We start from the raw sequence: 25,156 nt of genomic DNA, 5'->3' as shown, positions 1-25,156 counted from the left end.
TTTGTGACTGTTTTGGGTTCAGAACGATGCTACATCAACATGCAAGTTTGATGGAGGTGGGGATAGAAAGGGAGGGCGAGGCTAAGGTAGTTGATAACATTGGGTTCCTCTGGACTTCCTGCAGGAGAAAAGGTTCTGCAGGATGACGAATTCACCTGTGACCTCTTCCGCTTCTTGCAACTGCTTTGTGAGGGACACAACTCAGGTTTGTGAGACCCCAGACCATCAGTGGTACCCAGAAATAAGCATTTTGAAGCAATAATACGAGTCTGTTAGTTCCAATTATGCTTCTTCCCTTGGGTCAAGAAACAGTTCTTGAACATTACCTGCTGCGTAGGCGCTGGAAAATTTTCTGTATCGCATTGCCTCTTTCAAAGTCCTTTGCTAGCCCTTTCATTTAATTTTTTTTCTTTAATTTATTTATTTATTTATTTATTTACTTTTGGCTGCACTGGGTCTTCGTTGCCGCGCACGGGCTTTCTCTGGTTGCGGCAAGCGGGGGCTACTCTTTGTCACGGTGCACAGGCGTCTCATTGTGGTGGCTTCTCTTGTTGCAGGACACAGGCTCTGGGGTGCGTGGGCTTCAGTAGTTGTGGCTCATGGGCTCTAGTGCACAGGCTCAGTAGTTGTGGCACGCGAGCTCAGTAGTTCTGGCGCACAGGCTAAGTTGCTCTGCAGCATGTGGGATCTTCCCAGACTGGGGCTCGAACCCGTGTCCCCTGCATTGGCAGGCGGATCCCTAGCCACTGCGCCACCAGGGAAGTCCCTCACTTAATTCTTATTAGTTGTTCTCATGCTAGAGAAGACAGCTGATAGGTGAAGAAAGTTGTAGATCAGATAGATAGCTATAGAGACGTACGTAGCTCTGTTTCTTTTTTTACCACGTATCTTACTGGGGGAATCTACTTCATTGTGTAACTTTGCATGATGTATTTACATTCATTGTTTATATATCTGGTTCTCCATCAAGCTTGTGTATCCGTGAAGGCAGGAACTTGATCTTGATTTTTGCTTCCCCAGCACTTAACACAGTACTAAGGAATAAGGGATTATGGAATAAATCATTTAATTACTCTGTCCTACAGGATGGAAGTTGTTTTCAGTCATTCACATGCCCAGAACCCTAGAGCTAGGAATCAAGAAACAGGTGTTAGCAACCTCTTAGATGAAATTTGAATATTGATATTCTGTGAAGCACCTAGATTTGTTTTTGAGGTACTCACTTTGTATGGAAAATATAAATTATTCAATATTAAAACTATCAGATTAACAGTGTACGTAGCCATGGTGATTTTCCTGGAGACATCATTTGCTTTTGGAGTTATTCAAAGGACTCATTTTACATTTTTGAATGCGCTTTAATAACATCTTTTGATCTTATGTAGATTTTCAAAATTATCTGAGAACTCAGACTGGCAATAATACGACTGTCAACATAATCATCTCTACCGTAGACTACCTACTGAGAGTTCAGGTACGTTGCTTTACGTTAGTAACAAATTAAGGGGTTGGTTGGTTGGCAAGATATGGTGGGGTTGTGAAACTGCCATGTTGAAATGTGTTTTGATTTATGAGGTCAGAATTTGTAGAGATATTTTGGCTTTGATCACAGGCTTTCCCCCAAGTCTTAGGTTGAAACTGCCACTATTGTCTTGGCCTCTGATCCTGGCTCTCACTTGGCTTATTTTCTTTCTATAAGTGGGAATATTTTTTTCCTACAGTTTTTAGCTTGATGGCATTTTAAATTCCTTTTCAATTTGTAAAGCATGAACATGCTCTGTTCCTTCCTCTACGGTTGATAGATAAATAGGAGAAGGATATTTGAAACGTTACTAAAAATGGGAAAGAAAGGCTTTCAAACTACTTACCATACACTTAAATTTAATAACATAAGGTTAGTTCTTTTCAGCTCTTGAAATATTTGCATTAATTTAAAAATTCAGCTTAACACGTCATCACTTAAAAGTATCTTTGATAGTGTAGTAATGGTTTACACATTACTAGAACCGAATCTGAAGGTGTAGGCCTCTTAAGTAATAAGATTTTATATAACTTTTATTTCCCTCCCTTTATTTATAAGGAAATCAGGTATAGTACTTTTAAAAACTGCAAATTCAAACTCTCTTTCTCCCTTAATCTTTGCATATGTAAAAGCACAACACTCTTACTTAAAGCTTAATGAGAAAAAAGTCCATTTTTGAAGCAAATATATCAAGAAGCATTGCTGAAAATATATTTGTGATTTTCAAAATCATGTCTCAGAACCTAAATGGTAGCCCAAATTGTATTACTCATTTAGGCAACTAAAGTTCCTTCACAATATAAATTATTGTTGAGTATATCCTGTTTGGAAAGATTGATCTTATTTAGATGTTTGTTTACAGTTGTTGTCAGTATTTATAAGGAGTCCAACTAGTTTCTTCAGGGGCAGTTACACAGGCCAGGAACATCCTGGAATTCTCATCAAAGAAATGTTATTGGCTTTGTTGGAGAAAAAGGAGACCAAATGTCTGGAACCCAGAAATATTGTTCTATGATTTGTCTAATTTCTGTGCTCACATAGTAAACACCTAACTGCTCTATGGATAAATATGCATTAATGTTATGAATCCTTATGTTTGTGAAGTTCAAGGTCATCGGAGACAGAAAGTCATTTTAAAAGCTAAGTTTTCTACTTCTAATCTTCTCTCCAGTTGTTATTTATATCTAGGGAGGATGTCCCCATATTTTATGTTTAGGAAAATCATTGACAATAGTACTTACCTTGCAGATATTTTTGTTTGCTTCCAATGTGTTATTTAAAATGATTTCCTATTACTGAGTCCAGAACTGGACAGGTCTTTGGTAGCTTCAGATGGTGCCTTAATCCTCTCATGTCTCTTTTCCAGGAATCAATCAGTGACTTCTATTGGTATTACTCTGGGAAAGATGTCATTGATGAACAAGGACAAAGGAATTTCTCCAAAGCGATTCAAGTAGCAAAACAAGTCTTTAACACGCTTACAGAGTATATTCAGGTAAACCTTTAAACGTTTCTGTTATTTGAAGAAGGAAAGAAAGAGAGAAAAGAGAGTCAACTGGTTAGCATTGAATTCCTTGGAAAAATGCAATATGCCTAAAGTATTTTCCTGCTCTCATCCACATTCTTACTGACCCCTTCCATAGATTCTTAGCCAATTGGCCATTTAAAATACTCACTTGAGATGTGAATTTATATGGAATGAACCTGCTTTACCACTTGGTAGGTTGGGATGTCATGAACTCCTTCAAGACATGAACCATGATGTTGACTGTGTCATACTCCCAGGGTCTGGTATATATATATTAAGCACTCAATAAATATTAAGGAAGGAGGGGAGAGAAGAAGTGAAGGAGAGAGGGCAGAGTTGTAAACCACTCTTTATAGTATTCCAGTGAAAATAAGGAAGAAGTTTCATAGAAACTTTATGAAAAAGAAAAGAGCATTTAAAAACTTCATTTTAATACATGTATGTGTGTATTGTTGACTGAAAAAAATGGGCAACCTAGGAGTTGAGAATTATGTTTTATCTAGAGGACTTACTGAGGACTTAAGCCTGGGATGCAGCCTCTCAGATAGCTTTGAGGGACTGCTCTGAAAAGGTAAGGGAGGCTATATAGGATATATAGGGTTTTTTGGTGAAAACAAACAAACAACAACAAAAAAAAAACAGGGAATCCGAACGTCAAAAGATTACTGTTAATTAAAGAAAATCAAACATCTTAAGTTAATGAATTTAGTGCTTTTCTGTGTATGGGAAGACGCAAGAATCTTGGCTCATTGAAAACATTCCTTTGATGGGAATCTTAAATACCTAGGGCCAGTGTCCTGCATTTCTCCATCCTGAATGCCCTCAGGGTGCACAGTCAGGGGGCAGCTGCAATAGCTGATGTCTTGGTGGCGGCAACATCCTTTGTTTACTGAAAGGGCAGGCAACATTCTTTGTCCAGAGGATATTTACACACATATCTGTGTATGTGTATATATAAAATTATAAAACATGATAATGTATATAATATAGGTAACATTCCAAATTCCATGAATAATATACCTTTTTTTTTTTTTCACCTTGATTTGCTTTCTATTCTTCTTGGGGTAGACTTCTAGTCTTTTTTTTTTCTTTTTTTTTTTTTATACATCTTTATTGGAATATAATTGCTTTACAATGATGTGCTAGTTTCTGGTTTATAACTAAGTGAATCAGTTATACATATGTTCCCATATCTCTTCCCTCTTGCATCCCCCTCCCTCCCACCCTCCCTATCCCACCCCTCTAGGTGGTCACAAAGCACCGAGCTGATCTCCCTGTGCTATGTGGCTGATTCCCACTAGCTATCTATTTTACGTTTGGTAGTGTGTATATGTCCATGCCACTCTCTCACTTTGTCACAGCTTACCCTTCCCTCTCCCCATATCCTCAAGTCCATTCTCTAGTAGGTCTGTGTCTTTATTCCTGTCTTACCCCTAGGCTCTTCATGACATTTTTTTTCCCTTAAATTCCATGTATATGCGTTAGCATACGGTATTTGTCTTTCTCTATCTGACTTACTTCACTCTCTATGACAGACTCTAGGTCCATCCACCTCATTACAAATAGCTCAATTTCGTTTCTTTTTATGGCTGAGTAATATTCCGTTGTATGTATGTGCCACATCTTCTTTATCCATTCATCCGATGATGGACACTTAGGTTGTTTCCATCTCCTGGCTATTGTAAATAGAGCTGCAATGAACATTTTGGTAATGACTCTTTTTGAATTATGGTTTTCTCAGGGTATATGCCCAGTAGTGGGATTGCTGGGTCATATGGTAAGTTTTTTAAGGAACCTCCATACTGTTCTCCATAGTGGCTGAACCAATTCACATTCCCACCAGCAGTGCAAGAGGGTTCCCTTTTCTCCACACCCTCTCCAGCATTTATTGTTTCTAGATTTTTTGATGATGGCCATTCTGACTGGTGGGAGATGATATCTCACTGTAGTTTTGATTTGCATTTCTCTAATGATTAGTGATGTTGAGCATCTTTCATGTGTTTGTTGGCAATCTGTATATCTTCTTTGGAGAAATGTCTAGGTCTTCTGCCCATTTTTGGATGGGGTTGTTTGTTTTTTTGTTATTGAGCTGCATGAGCTGCTTGTAAATTTTGGAGATTAATCCTTTGTCAGTTGCTTCATTTGCAAATATTTTCTCCCATTCTGAGGGTTGTCTTTTGGTCTTGTTTATGGTTTCCTTTGCTGTGCAAAAGCTTTGAAGTTTCATTAGGTCCCATTTGTTTATTTTTGTTTTTATTTCCATTTCTCTGGGAGGTAGGTCAAAAAGGATCTTGTTTTGATTTATGTCATAGAGTGTTCTGCCTGTGTTTTCCTCTAAGAGTTTGATAGTGTCTGGCCTTACATTTAGGTCTTTAATCCATTTTGAGCTTATTTTTGTGTATGGTGTTAGGGAGTGATCTAATCTCATATTTTACATGTACCTGTCCAGTTTTCCCAGCACCACTTATTAAAGAGGCTGTCCTTTCTCCACTGTACATTCCTGCCTCCTTTATCAAAAATAAGGTGACCATATGTGCGTGGGTTTATCTCTGGGCTTTCTATCCTGTTCCATTGATCTATATTTCTGTTTTTGTGCCAGTACCATACTGTCTTGATTACTGTAGCTTTGTAGTACAGTCTGAAGTCAGGGAGCCTGATTCCTCCAGCTCCGTTTTTCATTCTCAAGATTGCTTTGGCTATTCAGGGTCTTTTGAGTTTCCATACAAATTGTGAAATTTTTTGTTCTAGTTGTGTGGAAAATGCCAGTGGTAGTTTGATAGGGGTTGCATTGAATCTGTAGATTGCTTTGGGTAGTAGAGTCATTTTCACAATGTTGATTCTTCCAATCCAAGAACATGTTATATCTCTCCATCTATTTCTAACATCTTTAATTTCTTTCATCAGTGTCTTATAATTTTCTGCATACAGGTTTTTGTTTCCCTAGGTAGGTTTATTCCTAGATATGTTATTCTTTTTGTTGCAGTGGTAAATGGGAGTGTTTTCTTGATTTCACTTTCAGATTTTTCACCATTAGTGTATAGGATGCCAGAGATTTCTGTGCATTAATTTTGTATCCTGCTACTTTACCAAATTCATTCACTAGCTCTAGTAGTTTTCTGGTAGCATCTTTAGGATTCTCTGTGTATAGTATCATGTCATCTGCAAACAGTGACAGCTTTACTTCTTCTTTTCCAATTTGGATTCCTTTTATTTCCTTTTCTTCTCTGATTGCTGTGGCTAAAACTTCCAAAACTATGTTGAATAAGAGTGGTGAGAGTGGGCAACCTTGTCTTGTTCCTGATCTTAGAGGAAATGCTTTCAGTTTTTCACCATTGAGGACGATGTTGGTTGTGGGTTTGTCATATATGGCCTTTATTATGTTGAGGCAAGTTCCCTCTATGCCTACTTTCTGGAGAGTTTTTATCATAAATGGGTGTTGAATTTTGTCGAAAGCTTTCTCTGCATCTATTGAGATGATCATATGGTTTTTCTCCTTCAATTTGTTAATATGGTGTATCACATTGATTGATTTGCGTATATTGAAGAATCCTTGCATTCCTAGAATAAACCCCACTTGATCATGGTGTGTGATCCTTTTAATGTGCTGTTGGATTCTGTTTGCTAGTATTTTGTTGAGGATTTTTGCATCTATATTCTTCAGTGATATCAGCCTGTAGTTTTCTTTCTTTGTGACATCCTTGTCTGGTTTTGGTATCAGGGTGACGGTGGCCTTGTAGAAGGAGTTTGGGAGTGTTCCTCCCTCTGCTATATTTTGGAAAAGTTTGAGAAGGATAGGTGTTAGCTCTTCTCTAAATGTCTGATAGAATTCGCCTGTGAAGCCCTCTGGTCCTGGACTTTTGTTTGTTGGAAGATTTTTAATAATAGTTTCAATTTCAGTGCTTGTGATTGGTCTGTTTATATTTTCTGTTTCTTCCTGGTTCAGTCTCGGAAGGTTGTGCTTTTCTAAGAATTTGTCCATTTCTTCCAGGTTGTCCATTTTATTGGCATAGAGTTGCTTGTAGTAATCTCTCATGATCTTTTGTATTTCTCCAGTGTCAGTTGTTACTTCTCCTTTTTCATTTCTAATTCTCTTGATTTGAGTCTTCTCCCTTTTTTTCTTGATGAGTCTGGCTAATGGTTTATCAATGTTGTTTATCTTCTCAAAGAACCAGCTTTTAGTTTTATTGATCTTTGCTATCGTTTCCTTCATTTATTTTTCATTTATTTCTGATCTGATCTTTATGATTTCTTTCCTTCTGCTAACTTTGGGCTTTTTTTGTTCTTCTTTCTCTAATTGCTTTAGGTGTAAGGCTAGGTTGTTTATTCGAGATGTTTCCTGTTTCTTAAGGTAGGATTATATTGCTATAAACTTCCCTCTTAGAACTGCTTTTGCTTGCATCCCATAGGTTTTGGGTCATCGTGTCTCCATTGTCATTTGTTTCTAGGTATTTTTTTGATTTCCTCTTTGATTTCTGCAGTGATCACTTCGTTTTTAAGTAGTGTGTTGTTTAGCCTACATGTGTTTGTATTTTATACAGATCTTTTCTTGTAATTGATATCTAGTCTCATAGCGTTGTGGTCGGAAAAGATACTTGATACAATTTCAGTTTTCTTAAATTTACCAAGGCTTGATTTGTGACCCAAGATATGATCTATCCTGGAGCATGTTCCATGAGCACTTGAGAAAAATGTGTATTCTGTTGTTTTTGGATGGAATGTCCTATAAATATCAATTAAGTCCATCTTGTTTAATGTATCATTTAAAGCTTGTGTTTCCTTATTTATTTTCATTTTGGATTATCTGTCCATGGATGAAAGTGGGGTGTTAAAGTCCCCTACTATGGTTGTGTTACTGTCAATTTCCCCTTTTATGGCTGTTAGCATTTGCCTTATGTGTTGAGGTGCTCCTATGTTGGGTGCATAAATATTTACAATTGTTATACTTCTTCTTGGATTGATCCCTTGATCATTATGTAGTGTCCTTCTTTGTCTCTTCTAATAGTCTTTATTAGAACACTCCCTAACACCATACACAAAAATAAGCTCAAAATGGATTAAAGACCTAAATGTAAGGCCAGAAACTATCAAACTCTTAGAGGAAAACACAGGCAGAACACTCTATGACATAAATCACAGCAAGATCCTTTTTGACCCACCTCCTAGAGAAATGGAAATAAAAATTAACAAATGGGACTTAATGAAACTTCAGATCTTTTGCACAGCAAAGGAAACCATAAACAAGACCAAAAGACAACCCTCAGAATGGGAGAAAATATTTGCAAATGAAGCAACTGACAAAGGTTTAATCTCCGAAATTTACAAGCATCTCATGCAGCTAATTGGAAAAAACAAACAACCCCATCCAAAAATGGGCAGAAGACCTAAATAGACATTTCTCCAAAGAAGATATACAGACTGGCAACAAACACATGAAAGAATGCTCAACATCATTAATCATTAGAGAAATGCAAATCAAAACTACAATGAGGTATCATCTCACACCAGTCAGAATGACCATCATCAAAAAATCTAGAAACAACAAATGCTGGAGAGGGAGTGGAGAAAAGGGAACCCTCTTGCACTGCTGGTGGGAATGTGAATTGGTTCAGCCACTATGGAGAACAGTATGGAGGTTCCTTAAAAAACTTACCATACGACCCAGCAATCCCACTACTGGGCATATACCCTGAGAAAACCATAATTCAAAAAGAGTCATGTACCAAAATGTTCATTGCAGCTCTATTTACAATAGCCAGGAGATGGAAACAACCTAAGTGTCCATCATCGGATGAATGGATAAAGAAGATGTGGCACATACATACAATGGAATATTACTCAGCCATAAAAAGAAACGAAATTGAGCTATTTGTAATGAGGTGGATGGGCCTAGAGTCTGTCATACAGAGTGAAGTAAGTCAGAAAGGGAAAGACAAATACCATATGCTAACACATATATATGGAATCTAAAAAAAATGGTCAGAAGAACCTAGGGGCAAGAGGGCTTCCATTATTACCTTAATATACTCATCGGTGTCTAGAAAGAGAGCAATACAAAGTTTGGTGTGAACTGTCCTGATTAAGTAATAAGATTGATTGATGACATTAGCAAGCCAGTGAATTTTATAGAAACAGGAAAATGGCTTCTATATAACAAATAAAAGGTAAATTCCTTTCAGCCAAGAGTAGACATTTCTTGGTTCCTAAAGTAAGTGAGAGTCCTAAATTTATGTAAAACTAGAAGCATCCATTGACCTTTCACTATGTGCAAAATCATTTATTCTAACTTGTTTATATAACACAGAACATTCTAAATGAACATTCAAGGAATAATAGGTAAAGAAGGAAGGCTTATTATGGCCTGTTCATGTTTTAACTTCTCAATACTCCTTGTTTATTTGACATTTTTATATAATTTAATCAACTCTCAAATTATATATATATATATATATATATATATATTTTTTTTTTTTTTTTTTGGCCACACTGCACGGCTTGTGGGATCTTGGTCGAACCCCGGCCCTCAGCAGTGAAGGTGCCGAGTCCTAACCACTGGACCACCAGGGAATTCCCTAAAAATATATTTTAATAAAAATTTATTTTGGAATAATTTTAGATATACAGAAAAATTGCAAAGACAGTACAGAGAGTTTCCATATATGATTCACCCAGCTTTCCCAGCTTCTGGCATTTTAAGTAACCGTGATACATTTGTCAAAACTAAGAAATTAACATCAGCCCCATTCTATAACCTAAATTACAGACTTTATTCCGACTTTACCAGTTTTTTCTTTAATGTCCTTGTTCTGTTCCAGGAGCCAACCCAGGGCACCCCATTGCCTTTAGTGAAACGTATTTTGAAGATATTTGCCTTAGCATTGTGTTTATTGATTATTGTTGATACCGTGAATAAAAGCTCATCGTTCGCTTCCTACTTACTTTGGGCCGGCTTTTAGTAGACAGCACTGCATGTTGCTTTTGGACTCCAATTTTTGCTAACTGTAGAAAATTATACAAGGAGGGGAAATCCAAAGCCATCAAAATAAACGTAATCTTCTGTAAGGCTTCAACTCCAGTTTTCATAAGGGGGGAAGGAGAACTGCCTGAGAAGAAGGACATTATATTGTCCAAATGCCTGGAGTTAAGACCACAGGATGAGTCGTGAGAAGAGAGAACGCTGTACTTGTCGTTCCACGAGAAGGTCAACCTGAAAGTAACTGCCTTCTGGCAGTTAGCCAGGGTGTCTGTTTGTTTTTTAATTTATTTTATGGAAGTATAATTGACGTACAATGTCGTGTTAATTTCTGCTGTACAACACAGTGATTCAGTTATACGTATATACATGTTCTTTTTCAGATTCTGTTCCATTATGGTTTATCACAGGTTATTGAATATAGGTCCCTGTGATAGACAGTAGGACCTTGGTGTCCATCCATTCTCTGTGTAATAGTAGCAAGGGTTTTATATGTTATAGACACTGAATAGATCAGGAGAAATAGGCCTGTGAGGTGGCAGGCAAGACAGATGTTCCATTCAGGTAGTGAACAGTTCTCAGAAGTTGATGGTCTGAGGCTGAGCGAGTCCTGGAAAATACCTTCTGTGTGTTTCAGGTTTACAAGGAAAAGTAGGAACTTGGGCCTCTGGTTTGCACCTCTGTCGCATAAGGTTTGCAAAACAACTCTTGGTCACCTGGGGTTTCAGAAGATCTTAGTCGTTTCTAATATAATATTTTAACATTTGGTTAAAACCTTAAACACCACGTGAAGAAAATGTTCATTTCTTCAGGAAAAATCAAGTTTATTTCCTTCGAAATGGCCTTCTAGTGTCCACCTAATGCCCTCCAGCACTTTCCACCCTCCCTAGTGTCAGCACACGAGGCACATTGCCGAGGCTGGACCACAGTGGAATCCTGAAGATCCGTTGCTTTGACCCAGAGTTATTTTAACAGCCAGACAGGACTAACGTACACTGTAAAATCAGTTTGGCCTGGTGCGTTGAATGGGCTCAATGTATTAACCTCTAAGTTAAAATAACTGACTCCTCCCCACTGTCTCTTCAGACTTGCTCTGTGACCTGCTTTTTTTTTTTTTTTGTGGTACGCGGGCCTCTCGCTGTTGTGGCCTCTCCCGTTGCGGAGCACAGGCTCCGGACGCGCAGGCTCAGCGGCCATGGCTCACGGGCCCAGCCGCTCCGCGCCATGTGGGATCTTCCCGGACCGGGGCACGAACCCGTGTCCCCTGCATTGGCAGGCGGACTCTCAACCACTGCGCCACCAGGGAAGCCCTGTGGCCTGCTTCTTTATCCCTCTTTGAATGGATCTTGTGCGCTGGCCACTCACAGATAAATAAAATTCCTTCAGTCACTTTGTCACCAGGATTGTCTCACTGCAGTCATCGTATGGTAGCACCATCACTTAACTCTTATCCAATTTAAAAATCCCCCTCACCCTTGGGCCTGATTTTGTGCCGGAAAGGCCTTGGGGTAGAGGGCAAGAAGTAGGATCTGGGTTTCTCCACCGTCTCTCCACAGGGTCGTCTGCTTTTCCTCCTTCCCCTCCTGCCAGTCTCAGGCTTCCTCAGCGTTGGAATTGTGCGCATGAGGAAGGATTAGGGAGAGGAGGTCTCCCTCAGGCACGTGGAATTCAGGGCTGCACTGTGGAGCCTGCCCTCTGGGGTGGCATGTTGTATCCTTTCTCTAATGAGGGGGCTTGGCCCTCTTACTGCTTCCAATGCCTGGAAATACCTCTTTTCCCACCCAGCCTCCACAGACCCTGTGCATCTTGGGGTCCCTGTCCACCTTGGAATCACATTACCCTTTCAGACAGTTTTGTCGGCAAGATTTCAAAGTGCTGCTGGACAAGATAGCTCCCTCCCCAGTACCCAGCTTAAGAAATCTTCTGTTGTCACTTTTCATCTTCACAGTCCCTACTGCAGGACTGTATGCTGTGCAAGCTCGGGATGCAGGAGCCGAGTGCTTCTGATGGCTCTCTTGACCCCTCTTCTCTCCATGGTGTAAAGGGAAGCGGGCCATCTCCTCTCCTGCGGCAGCAGGGGTGGAGGCTGGGAGGCCCGGCACCTGCAGAGCTCTTTCCAAAGTCTTTCCCTTTTCGGCTTCAGCGCCTTTATATCTTTGAGGTAGAAAGACCTACTTAGTTTCCTTTCGCAGGTACTGAATCTTGCACCTTGCTTTTGGAATACTGAGATACTTGGCACTTACTGTCTTTGTTACTGAGCTAAACTTAGGTCTGCCCACCCTCGCGCAGTAAAGTCAATCTGCTGACACCCGGTGGTGGTGAAGAGAAGTGCAGTGTTTACTGCAGGCGCCAAGCAAGGAGTCCAGGGAGCCTAGTGCTTAAAAGGCCCGAACTCCCTGAAGGCTTTCAGGGGAAGGTTTATAAAGACGGGGAGGGACAGGGCTTGTGGGGTGTGTGATCAGCTCGTGGACATTTTTCTGACTGGTCGGTGGTGAGGTAATTGGAAAGTCAGCATCATCGACCTTCTGATTCCAGCCAGTCTGGGGTCTCCGTGCTTGTGGGCAGACTGCAGTTCACTTCTTCCACCTGGTGGGCGTTTCCGTATCTGCCATACAGCTCAAAGGACATGGCTCAGAATATTATCTATAGACCTTGAGAAGAAACTAAAGGTCCTTGACTTGGTTTAATGGCTAAAGTATTATTTTGTCTTGCTTGACTGTTTTCCTTTCTTTCTGCATTTGTTCACTTCTTTCATTAAATGTAGTCTTTGACTAAAGGTTTTCTACAGTCAAAAGGAAGGCAGAAGACATGGGTGGGCGTCTATTCTGGGAAGGAAGGCCTCATAGGGTCCCACTCGGTTACATCTTTTATCCTCACCTGTAGGGCCTCAAGTGTAGCTTGATAAAGGACAGAGTTTCATGTCAACATCTTTTCAGGATCTTCAATGCAGTCCTCTCTTCCAGTCACTTGTCTCCAGTCTAAAACCTGAAACATTTTAATGTGCTCTCCAACTTAAACTTATACTGAGCCATTTGTCTAATGAGTGAATGAGTTTTTTTTCTTTTGAAATATAATCCCTAGTATTTCTTTTCCTGGTTGATGTGGGTGTGTTTTCAAAACTTAGCGATTGTAGAATTTCTCCTTGGGAAGTAAGACTAGAAGTTGACTCCACCCAAACAGTCTCTGTTACAACTCTCACTCTAGTGTCACATAAAGATCACTGCTGGAGTGAAAGCTAAGAGAGCAAAGCTAGGTTCTAATTGTCTTGGATTCTGGGTTCCTAAAGTTAATGACTAAGTATTAATCTTTAAAAATCTCAATGGTTGTATGATTGGTAACCAGGATACGGCTGTACAATGAAGCGCTGAAGAGAATATTTTGTCCTCTCTATGAATGCTTTATCCAGGTTACTATTTAACAATAAGAAGTAAGTACCTCTCATATAAAGCATAATCTCAAATTCTTTTCACACAGGTAGTCACTTCTGATGATCTGACTTAGCTAAAATAACTTAGCTAAGATTTCCTCTAAAGAGAAGAAACCAAAGTCAGACAAAAATGAAATAATTCACCATTTTTTCCCCAGTGTTTTAGTATTCATACAGAAACAGAACATGAAAATCCTTGAGAAACTGTTTTGGGGATTTAAACATTTCAAGGAAGAATATGTTTGTCTCCTAAGAGTGCTATACCATTACAATCACTGTATATCTTTTGTTTGGGGTTCCTGTCTTTTCAGATAACATGCTGGTGATAAGATATGTCAGCACTAAGTCAACTTTGTCCCTATTATTGTAAAGTTTATTTTGGCAATTAAATTATCAAGAATGATTGTTGTTTGTCTGTTTCTGCCCCAGGGTCCTTGCACTGGCAACCAGCAGAGTTTGGCTCATAGCAGGCTCTGGGATGCGGTGGTGGGTTTTCTTCATGTGTTTGCCCACATGCAGATGAAGCTGTCTCAGGTAAAGTCACTGTCCTCCAACCATCCTAAATGACACACTGGACACTGTGATCACTGGCAAATTAAGCATGCTTTCCTTTGTCTGAATATTCTCTTTCTTAGATGACTTCTTTATACAACTTTTACTCTACATTAAAAAAAACCTTTTTTTTTTAAATAAAAGAATTTTATGCAAAGCTGAGAATAGGTGGAAGCCATTATTCAATTTTGAAAACAAAAGGGATTGAGGAACTGACTCTAATGGAGAAATAAAACATAGTCTCCAAACACTGTACATTTTACAGTCCTTTGTAGACCTACTTCTCCATGATTACTCACCGGAATTTTCCTCCTCCCTACAGATAATTGGAAGAGGATTTGTCATCTGTTCCAAATCCCTCGTTAAGGGGAGACAGTTTTCTTATAGGGTCATAAACAAGCAGCTGTTCTCTAAAGATGACACTCGCCCATTAACAGGACATTTTACTTTGTGAAAGTCAAAGAGAAAAAAAAAATAGCCATGCAGACAGGCAAACAAAGAAGAAACAGATTTTCCACCATGCTTTAATGTTAATTCGGGAGCATATCTTGAAAACATCAGAATGCCGTTTTCTCACTCGTGTATTGCATTTGGAGCTCAGAGTTACACAAACAGAAAAACTCTTAATATAAATCTTGAGTAAATATGTCCCTGTGATGCAGTGAATTTTGATGGGCTCTCCTGAGGCTGACATGTCTGTCAGGGTGTGGGTTTGTATCTTCCAGGTGTCAGGTAGAGGAGAGAATGCTAGATTCAAAGTCAAACGACTCCAGTCCAACTCCCACGATTTCATTCACGTGTCCCATCTCTCTTCCTTGAGTCTCCTTTCCTCCAGCAAAGGGAGGATACTCAATCTGCCCTCTGGCCTACAAGCAGGAAGATATCTTGGTCAAAGATAAAGCCAGGCACTGGTTAAAGTGGCAAGGACCGATTTAGTCAGTGATAACTGTTACTGTAGGGAAAACAACCTAGTGTGAGCTGAAGTCAACTTGTACAGAGGTGATAAGTGTTTTAAAGAGAGAAGGAGGGGGATTAGCAGGGTTCAGTAGAGTCAGGGAAGAGGAAAATTACAAAGCGTCGTTCAGTGTAAATGTGAATGGGCCAGCTGAATATTAAAGTCAGGATTCTACCCTCCCACAGAGCCTGGGAGACAGGTTCTACTATCGTCAGGTGTTGGCTGGAACACACAGAAAATGTTTCTGGCAGTCTTGAGTTTTCTCAGGCAGACACTCTAAGGGGGGCTGGGGTCATCCTAGGGATGCAGCCTTGAGCTGTTAGAAACTATGGTGGTGTTTTGTTCAAGTCTTTATAGACCAAGATTAAAGCCTAGTTGGGAAGAGGGCCCAGAGGAGCTGGCTAGTTTGGTCAAGGAGAGAATCTTTGTCTGTATCTAGTTATTGGTAATCAACCAAGTAAAGAAATATCATGATGCTTTCAACTAATCGCTAATGACATTTTAGTAAGTAAAGGAAATCAACATGAACCAAATTTATACATTCACAGGAGAGTTCCGATTCAGATGTACTGCCATCATTTTATGAACATCTGGTGGTGCTACCTAGCAGTTGTTCAGTTTGTAGACCTAGTCAAGGTAACAACTATTTAGGAAGAAAAAGCCTCATCCTTCCAGCAGTGTTGAAATTTGGCTTCCTATGTAGGAAAATTCATATGAATAATATGATACCTTGTATTTTTTTTAAAAAAAGAAAGAGGGGTATAGTTTAAAATAAGAAAATCTGATGATTCATGAGGTCATAATGTAAATATAATTACATTCCATATTTCCAGGCCCTGAATCTAAGAATAGTGATGTTTGGACACAACATATCTTTGTAAAATAATTTTTTTTCACGGTGAAAAATGAAAAACAAAACAAAATTTTAACGAGAGAAATATCTGAGAGCTTGATAAAATTGGTAAATAAGATATTTTGTGCATTATTAATACAGGTAACACTTTTGTACATTTTTGCCTAGATTTATGTCAGATAAGTTTATCTCTTATCACTGTTATGCCTGTGTCTTCCAGAATATGTTAATTTTTACAAAATATATAGCATCTTGGTGTAGTAAGTTAGAAAGAAGAAAAGACAAGTCCAGTCTTTACTCAAGTAGAAGAAAGATACCCAATGTGCAGAAGCACCTGAGTCTTGCCTCCCTGGCCCCAGGGGTTCCACCACTGCTTTAGTTCTTCTGTCCTCTTGTTAGATTTATTCATTGTCCTTACAAATACTTCAGTAAACATGAGTTGGAATCAACAGTCAATACTCTTTAATTCTTACGTGTGTATTTTTAATAAGCTGCAGACTTACATTTGGCCTCCCTTTAGCTCTATGTTGCTGTAAAGTGTCTGCTCTCGGTAGATCCATACTCTTTTTGTGAGAATAAGGATGACGTTCTTGCTGCATAGGTTTCCCATATTATCTCAGATGCAGTGTGTTAATTCTTTCAGGATTCCAGTCAAATTGAGCTGCTGAAAGAATTGATGGATCTGCAGAAGGACATGGTGGTCATGTTGCTGTCCATGTTGGAAGGTAGTTTTGATTTATATCTTCAAGTCCCCTTTAATCTTTTATTTTAAGGATTCCATACACGCTTGCTTTGGGTGTCAGCATGCTGCAAAGGATAAAATATCAATGCTGAGATGGGACAGATACCTCAGATTTATTGCTGGCTTGATTACTCTTTTTCCAAGTTTGCTTTTTAAAAAAGAGAAATCCTGCCTATCTCAGTTTACAAAACTATGGAATGAAATCACTAGTACTTCATTCGTAGTGATATTTTTCATTTCATAGTGATACCCCAGAGAGTATGCTCTTCAGACAGAATACCTAAAGAAGGTTTTATTTGTTTATCATTTTGTTCGTTTGTAACCAGTGGGGATTAACAGACGTTTGGATACAGTCCAACTGTGTAAATTGCTGCTTTGAGCTGACTGCCTTGTGACTCCTATGGGTTCTTAAAATTCTGCAGGAGGGGGCTTCCCTGGTGGCGCAGTGGTTGAGAGTCCGCCTGCTGATGCAGGGGACACGGGTTCGTGCCCCTGTCCGGGAAGATCCCGCATGCCGTGGAGCAGCTGGGCCCGTGAGCCATGGCCACTGAGCCTGCGCGTCTGGAGCCTGTGCTCCGCAGCGGGAGAGGCCACAACAGTGAGAGGCCCGCGTACCGCAAAAAAAAAAAAAAGAAAGAAAAAATTCTGCAGGAGGAGAAGGCTCGGGAGAGCACCCTAGCCCACCAAGTCTAGTGGCGGCCTAGTCTTCCCACCACATGCCTCTCTGTCGGGTTTTCATTCTCTCGCTTTTCTCTTTTCAACCTACTTTCCTTTGCTACTGCACTTCTTTTCTGTCTCAGACAGTAAACGTAGTAGGTAAGAGCTTGGGTTCTGAGATCTGCCACCAATGCCCCATCCCACTTTGCCACGCAGGCAGTGTGACCCTGACACAAGTTACGTCTCTCCATTTTTCACTTTCCTCCTCTGTGAAAGGGGGCTTATGATAGGCTGATGCAAGCATTTAGTGAAATCATGTGAATACGACCAAAGCAAATAAAAAATGTTTGCTGTTATTAGTTCCCTGTCCTTTTTTTTCTTAAATCCGTCCTAATCCCTCTCTCTGTTTCTCAGTCCGCCCTGCACTGCACAGCTGTACTCTGACTAATTAAGGCAGTAGGCACACCTTGCACGAGGACTTCAGCGATGCAGCATTTGCTTGAAGCCCTTAGTTGGCAGCCGCTTTATACCCTTTGAGCACAGGATCCTTTTCCCATGACCTCAATGCAAGTTTTAGTCTAAATAATAATAACACCACAACCGTAATAACTGCGACAGGAACTGCAGGAATGACAACTTAAAATTAACCTCGTTTACTATGCCAGCTGCTGGTTTAAGTACTTTTTCATCCTAATATCAGGTTTATGAATTGCATAGTAATATTACCACTGTTTTGCAAATGAGGAAACTGAGTGCAGAGAGGCTAAGAAGTCTGCCCAGGGAGCTCAGCTAACAGATGGTGGGACCTGGATTCAAATCCCAGTAGCATGGCTCCTGAGCCTATGGTCTTTTTTTTTTTTTGCGGTACGCGGGCCTCTCACTGCTGTGGCCTCTCCCATTGTGGAGCACAGGCTCCGGACGCGCAGGCTCAGCGACCATGGCTCACGGGCCCAGCCGCTCCGCGGCATGTGGGATCTTCCCAGACCAGGGCACGAACCCGTGTCCCCTGCATCGGCAGGCGAACTCTCAACCACTGCGCCACCAGGGAAGCCCCTGAGCCTATGCTCTTAACGCTGGTGTTTAATGCTTCACAAATGCACTCAGCAGACCCCTCACCATGCATCTTTTTCCTGATGCGTGTCTTCGTATTACATATCAAGCTCTGTTCATGGAATAAAAGCATTCGATGACTACACCTTAGGATAACATCTCATTTCCTCAAGCTTATCCATAATCTGCCATTTTCTAATTATAAACGTTCTGGACCATGAAGAAATGCAGGGAGATCTTTTACATTTTAAATCAGAAAGAGCATCTAATTTGCTCTCAGAAGATCTGTTTCAAATCCAGGCCTTAGCCCTCAATAATCATGTCACGGTCAGCACATTAATTTAACCTTGCCAAACCTCAGTTTTCTCAATAGTAAAATCAGAATTAATAAAAAGTACCTGCCTCACAGACATATGAATGTGAAATCAGGTAACGTTTATGAGCAGTGACATGTCAACCCAAAAGGTCTGTGCAAACACTCATTTTTATTATTAATATGAGACTGTATTTCAGTTTCTGGCTTTAGGATAATATAAATGTTTGCCCCATTTTTTTTTTAATCCTAAAACACGTTGCTTTTTTTTTAATCCTAAAACACAATTAGAGGGAAAAAATGTCAGCTTTTCTTCACATATTGTTTTATGTGCGTTAATTACTTTGTAAATATGCTTTTGCTTGTGTTCATGTAATCACTCTTTGAAACTAGAGTTTACAAGTAATTACTCATCTTTTCCTTCGTACGTTGGAAGATAAACAAGGAGCTATCTTTGATTCAGATGTCCTATAAGATTTATATTATATATTATATATATATTATATATTATAATTATATATTATTATATATCTGTAGACACTGGGGTTTTTTTAGACATTTTAAGATATTTAATATTTACCTGTACCAATTAGCGACAACTTACACAACTGGACCAGTTTCCAATTAATTCACAGTAACGTACACTAGCTTCTACCCGGCTTAGACACTGGTTTTATCAGGAGTGTTCATTTTGAGCCAATGCAGTTCTTTACCCCTAGGCAATGTCGTTAATGGCACGATCGGCAAACAGATGGTTGATATGCTCGTGGAATCTTCCAACAACGTGGAGATGATTCTCAAATTTTTTGACATGTTCTTAAAACTCAAGGACTTGACATCTTCTGATACCTTTAAAGAGTATGACCCAGACGGTAAGGGAGTCATTTCCAAGAGGGACTTCCACAAAGCGATGGAGAGCCATAAGCACTACACCCAGTCCGAGACTGAATTTCTGCTGTCCTGCACAGAGACGGATGAAAACGAAACTCTGGACTACGAGGGATTTGTCAAGCGGTTCCACGAGCCTGCCAAGGACATCGGCTTCAACGTGGCAGTGCTTCTGACAAACCTTTCTGAACACATGCCCAACGACACCCGGCTGCAGACCTTCCTGGAATTGGCCGAGAGCGTCCTGAATTACTTCCAGCCCTTTCTGGGCCGCATCGAGATCATGGGCAGTGCCAAGCGCATCGAGAGGGTTTACTTTGAAATCAGTGAGTCCAGCCGAACCCAGTGGGAGAAGCCCCAGGTCAAGGAGTCCAAAAGGCAATTTATATTTGATGTGGTCAACGAAGGGGGAGAAAAAGAGAAGATGGAGCTCTTCGTGAACTTCTGTGAGGACACCATATTTGAGATGCAGCTCGCAGCTCAGATCTCAGAGTCGGACTTGAACGAGAGGTCAGCGAATAAAGAGGAGAGCGGGAAGGAGAAGCCAGAGGAGCAGGGGCCGAGGACGGGTTTCTTTTCCATCGTGACGGTCACGTCGGCCCTGTTTGCCCTCAGGTATAATATCTTGACCCTTATGCGGATGCTCACCTTAAAGAGCCTGAAGAAGCAGATGAAGAAGGTGAAGAAGATGACGGTGAAGGACATGGTCACGGCCTTCTTTACGTCCTACTGGGGGTTTTTTATGAGCCTCCTGCACTTCGTAGCGAGCGTTTTCAGAGGCTTCTCCCGCATCGTCGGCAGCCTCCTGCTGGGAGGAAGCCTGGTGGAAGGTGCAAAGAAGATCAAGGTGGCAGAGCTCTTGGCCAACATGCCGGACCCCACGCAGGATGAGGTTCGAGGAGACGGGGAGGACGCAGAGAGGAAAGCCATGGAAGGCGCCCTGCCCAGCGAAGATCTGACGGACTTAAAGGAACTGACGGAGGAGAGTGACCTGCTTTCCGACATCTTCGGCCTGGACCTGAAGCGAGAAGGCGGGCAGTACAAACTGATTCCTCATAATCCCAATGCTGGCCTGAGCGACCTCATGAGCAACCCCGTCCCTATCCCCGAGGTGCCAGAAAAGTTCCAGGTAACTTACCTCCAGTCACAGCGGCTCTCTGGACTTCAGGTGGGCACACTAAGTGAACTTGACATCAGCCGCCTTGCTAGTGCCAGGGTGGTTTTCGGTGCGTGACTTGCCTTGCCAAAGAGGAATGGCTTTTTAGTCAGGTGGAGCTAGCCTTCTGTGAAGGTTCCTTATAAAATTGTTAAGTTAAACTATGAAAGTACGAGCTGAAGTATTCACCCTCCTGACATTAGGCAATTGAACGATAATCATTCCATCCACAAATATGTTATGAGGATTGGCCGGGTGTCTGACACCACTGGGTATCATAGCGAATTAAAAGAGATGTAAGATGTGCTCACTGCTTTCAAGTTGCCTTAAAGAGTTTATTAGAAAGATAAAAGACTCACGAAAAAGTTAGAAAATTATTAAGTGGTACGTAGCATAGGCAGCAGACAGTAGAGGTTACCTGTGTTGAGAAAATGGAAACCTCAGTATAGCTTGGAGTAGTTAGATGAGACTTAAGCAGTGGGACTTAAGTTGGTGTTGGAAGATGAGGAGGATTTGAGTAGGTGACTGAGGGAAAGAAGGTAGTTGTGAAATAAGAAAAGTGGGAAGGAGCTCAGAAAGTTGGTACCTACTGCCGGCCTGGTAGGTAAGTGCGGGGAGGGGGGAGATGCGTCGACCAGTAGGAGAAAGGGCACACATGAAAGTTTTATCTCAGTGGAGACAGGAGGGTATCATTTATAGGTTACAGTTTGACACAGGGTCACGGGGCTCCCTAAACTCGTTCAAAAGTGACGTGTAATCCTGCTTCTCTTTTCCCCATTGACTCATCCAAGGAACAGAAGGCAAAAGAAGAAAAGGAAGAAAAAGAAGAAAGCAAATCCGAACCTGAGAAAGCCGAGTAGGTGTAGTTGCTGTATCCCTTCCTTTGTTTTAGTGTCTTTCCCTCATCCTCTCTCTTCAGGGGATGCAGTGGAGACTCTCAGGCTGCAGGATGACATCTGTCATCGTAGTGGAGAGCCTCAGCCCATGGGCAGGGACAAGCGTAGACCACACACCTGCCCTGGGGGCCACTCCCACCTCTTTCTTGTGCCATGAGGATTCTGTTTGTGTGTTTCTCTCTCAGCAGAAAAGACTTCAGTGATTCCATGTGATGCTGTCTGCAAGATGACTGAGTGCTGTAGTTCTCTGTTTAAAATCGAGCATCTATTCTGTTCTTGTAAAGAAGGGAGAGGACAAACGTTCTGAATGCCGTGGCACAGAATTCTCGGGGCATGGTGGTCCTCAACGCACAGTCCTGGGGCCACCTGCGTAAAAACCACCTGGAGAGTCTGTTAAAGACACAGATTCCTAGGTCCCAGCACAGATTTTGAATCAGCAGGTCTGGGACCCAGGAAACTTCATTTTCAGTAATATTCCTGGTGCTGTGGAGCACAGTTATAAATGCAACGATGAGAAATAAAGAGCTGCCTATGAAGCAATGAAAATGTATAATTTCCTCGTAACACTGGCTTTCTGTTAATAATTGACACCTACATCTTTCCCCAAGTTTACATAGTTTTATATGCACATTTTTAACAACTGGGGAAATCAAATTAAGTGCCTGTAGCATTCTCATGTAGCATTTTATTTTTCTCCTCTATTCTGTTACTTCCTTTGGCCTGTTTTCATTGTCTGTTCTGTTTCTTCTTCTTTTTTTTTTTAGAATAGCAAATGTTTATTTAGAATTGTGTTAATTTAGTTATAGCTGTAAAATTAAAACATTAAATGATAGAACTCAAAAATAGTTCTTATTTCTAATGTTATATTTCATGGAAAACAGTTTTATTCAACTTTTTCACATGCCTACTTGACATCACTTGAGTCACCTTTTGAATAACTTAATACTTTTTTCAGGGAAAATCATTTTTATTTCCAAATTATTTGAGATAGAAAATTTTAAAGAGTTTTGTTATTAGAAATTTTCAAACACACACAAAAGAGAGAATGTTATAATGCACCCCATATACCCATCACCAAGTTTTACTAATTTTTAACATTTTGCTAATTTTGTCTCATCTAGGTTTTCTCCTGCCTACCCTCCCTACCATAGACACACACACATATTTTGGGGCCTCCTGTACGACAAGTTGTTTTAAAGAAAATACTAGACACCATGTCATTTCACCCATAAATATCTTGTATACATTTCTTATTGCTAAGGACTTTAAAAAAAACATAATTATCATGCCATTATTTATACCGAACAAAATTTGCAATTATTCTTTAGTACCGTCTAATACCCACTAAATATTTAAGCTTCTTTAGTTGTCTGAAAAGTGTATTTTTACAGTTGGTTTGTTTGAATTAGGCTTCAAACAAGGGCCACTGTTGTCTCTTTTGTGCAGTCAGCACTATTCATTGTCATAGACCTTGAACTGTTGAATTAGTTGTAAAAATGGCCACATAAGTGACTATCATAGTGAAATGCAGACAAATGTACCAGGGCATGACAGTCATTTCAATGGCAACTCTTTAACGTTAAAATAATGTTTGACCTCATATGAGTTAAGTATGGGTTATGTTATATGGGTTACATATATGTGACTACACATATACATAAATATACTTCCATGAAGCCTTGGTATTTTGCACCTAGAGGGGTTTAAGTGTCAAATTTCAGTGCTTCTAATTTCATTATTGTCTGCAAAATTAATGTATTGACATCGTTTATACACGTGAACAACCAAATGTGTACGCCTCTGATTTTAAATCCTAGTAGCCTGAACATTGAAATAAGAATTTAAAAATAAGGTATGTTAGGGTTTCCCTGGTGGCGCAGTGGTTGAGAGTCCACCTGCCGATGTGGGTTCGTGCCCCGGTCCGGGAAGATCCCACATGCCGCGGAGCGGCTGGGCCCATGAGCCGTGGCCGCTGGGCCTGCGCGTCCGGAGCCTGTGCTCCGCAACGGGAGAGGCCACAACAGTGAGAGGCCCGCGTACTGCAAAAATAATAATAATAATAATAATAAGGTATGTTAAAAAGTAGCAGCCAAAAAAACTCTCCATTGTTATTCTTTCATTTAAATATTTTACTCTACACTTGGAAAGGAATATGCTAGGTATAATACAAAGATACTTGAAGCCCGTAAAACGTCCTATAGATTTGAACTTCACAGAAATTATCCATCTATAGGGGGCTATGATAAGCAAGAAGTCCTACCCCTAATTCTAAAGTTCTGAATATCATAATTCATTGGAAGAGATATCCGTTATTAAAACAGATACTATGATTTAAATATTTGTTCGTTTGTATACTTCGGCACAAAACCTGTTTAGTTCTTTAGTTTATGGATGGCTTATTTTTCATCCATTTGTGTTCGTAGGGGAGAAGATGGAGAAAAAGAAGAAAAAGCCAAAGAAGATAAGGGTAAACAAAAATTGAGGCAGCTCCACACACACAGATATGGAGAGCCAGAAGTTCCCGAGTCAGCATTCTGGAAGAAAATCATAGCCTATCAACAGAAGCTTCTAGTAAGATGTTTTAAAATGAACGTTGTTCCTGATATACTGTGAGATCATAATCGTTCGGGTGCAGTAAATACACATTGACCTTCACTTGGGTCAGCCCTGCACGTATGTTGTATTTGCCCATCTTAGTGTTTATGTGTTCAAATGAATGCCTTGGTCCACGGCTCCCTGTCGTCAAACACATAACCTCTGCACACATTCCCATGAGGGTCCACTTGATTTAGTGACTGCCAGTGTCTTCCTACAAGGACTTTAGGGCAAGTCAATAAACATAACCCCGGGGCTCCCTCTTTGCAGAACACTGTGGAAGGCTCTGCCATGCATTATAACAAAGAATACCTTCTAGGGGACAAGTAATTCATATTGATGTTCCAGAGTGGGGTTAGTCAGTCGTTCTAGAACATCGCCCTTTTATTAAAATTCCAGTTATAAAAATATTAATGCAGTGAGCCAACTCTCCATTGATAATAAGAAGGTCTATTCCAAATTATTCTTTAAGTGGAAATAAGTAAATCAATGAAAGAACAAAGAGGGAGAAGACAGTTCTTTATGTAGGGTCTTAAACATTTTGTGGAAATGCTCTCCCAATTAATAAAATATATACTTGTATGTAGAAAACAAAGAAAGGAGATGTAGTTCTCTCTTCCTATTCATACAGAATTCAATTGTTAAAAATTTTGTTTGAAAGGCCTCTTATATGTACATAAATATTATATATAATTTTTTCAAGCAGGAAAAGACTGGGAGCTGAATGTCTAGAATAAACCTGTAAGAGGTACTGACCAATAATGTCAGACCTAGAAACTATGAGCAATACTCCATAACACGGCCAGTTTGAAAGGCAAAATCATACTTAGCCTTTGAGAAAAGAATAGACAAGAAACTCATGTAGTATAGAACTTCACCTGTAAGGGAAATGAACTGTTCTCAGTGGTGATATGTTCTAACTGCTTATGCATAAATGTATATATGACACATTTTTAAAAATGTATACCAATAGATATTTTAATTAATAGTTTGACCTATATTTTCTTAAACTACCTTGTATGTTACTATATTATTTAATGCAGAGCACACAG

General features: G+C 40.1%; 1 protein-coding gene across 1 annotated transcript in view; it reads left to right on the top strand.

The window, feature by feature from the left end:
- The window catches only part of RYR2 (ryanodine receptor 2), a 721,218-nt gene that overhangs the window by 653,363 nt on the left and 42,699 nt on the right, over positions 1-25,156 (top strand). The window contains exons 84-91 of the mRNA XM_060286446.1: positions 125-205; positions 1,386-1,474; positions 2,889-3,017; positions 13,877-13,981; positions 16,451-16,532; positions 19,289-20,586; positions 21,405-21,469; positions 23,933-24,080. Coding sequence (XP_060142429.1) covers positions 125-205; positions 1,386-1,474; positions 2,889-3,017; positions 13,877-13,981; positions 16,451-16,532; positions 19,289-20,586; positions 21,405-21,469; positions 23,933-24,080 — 1,997 coding nt within the window. The remainder of the gene's footprint in view (positions 1-124; positions 206-1,385; positions 1,475-2,888; positions 3,018-13,876; positions 13,982-16,450; positions 16,533-19,288; positions 20,587-21,404; positions 21,470-23,932; positions 24,081-25,156) is intronic.

This window comes from Globicephala melas, chromosome 16 (assembly GCF_963455315.2).
Source record: "Globicephala melas chromosome 16, mGloMel1.2, whole genome shotgun sequence".
Taxonomy (NCBI): domain Eukaryota; kingdom Metazoa; phylum Chordata; class Mammalia; order Artiodactyla; family Delphinidae; genus Globicephala; species Globicephala melas.
This window is presented reverse-complemented; position numbering and strand designations above follow the sequence as displayed.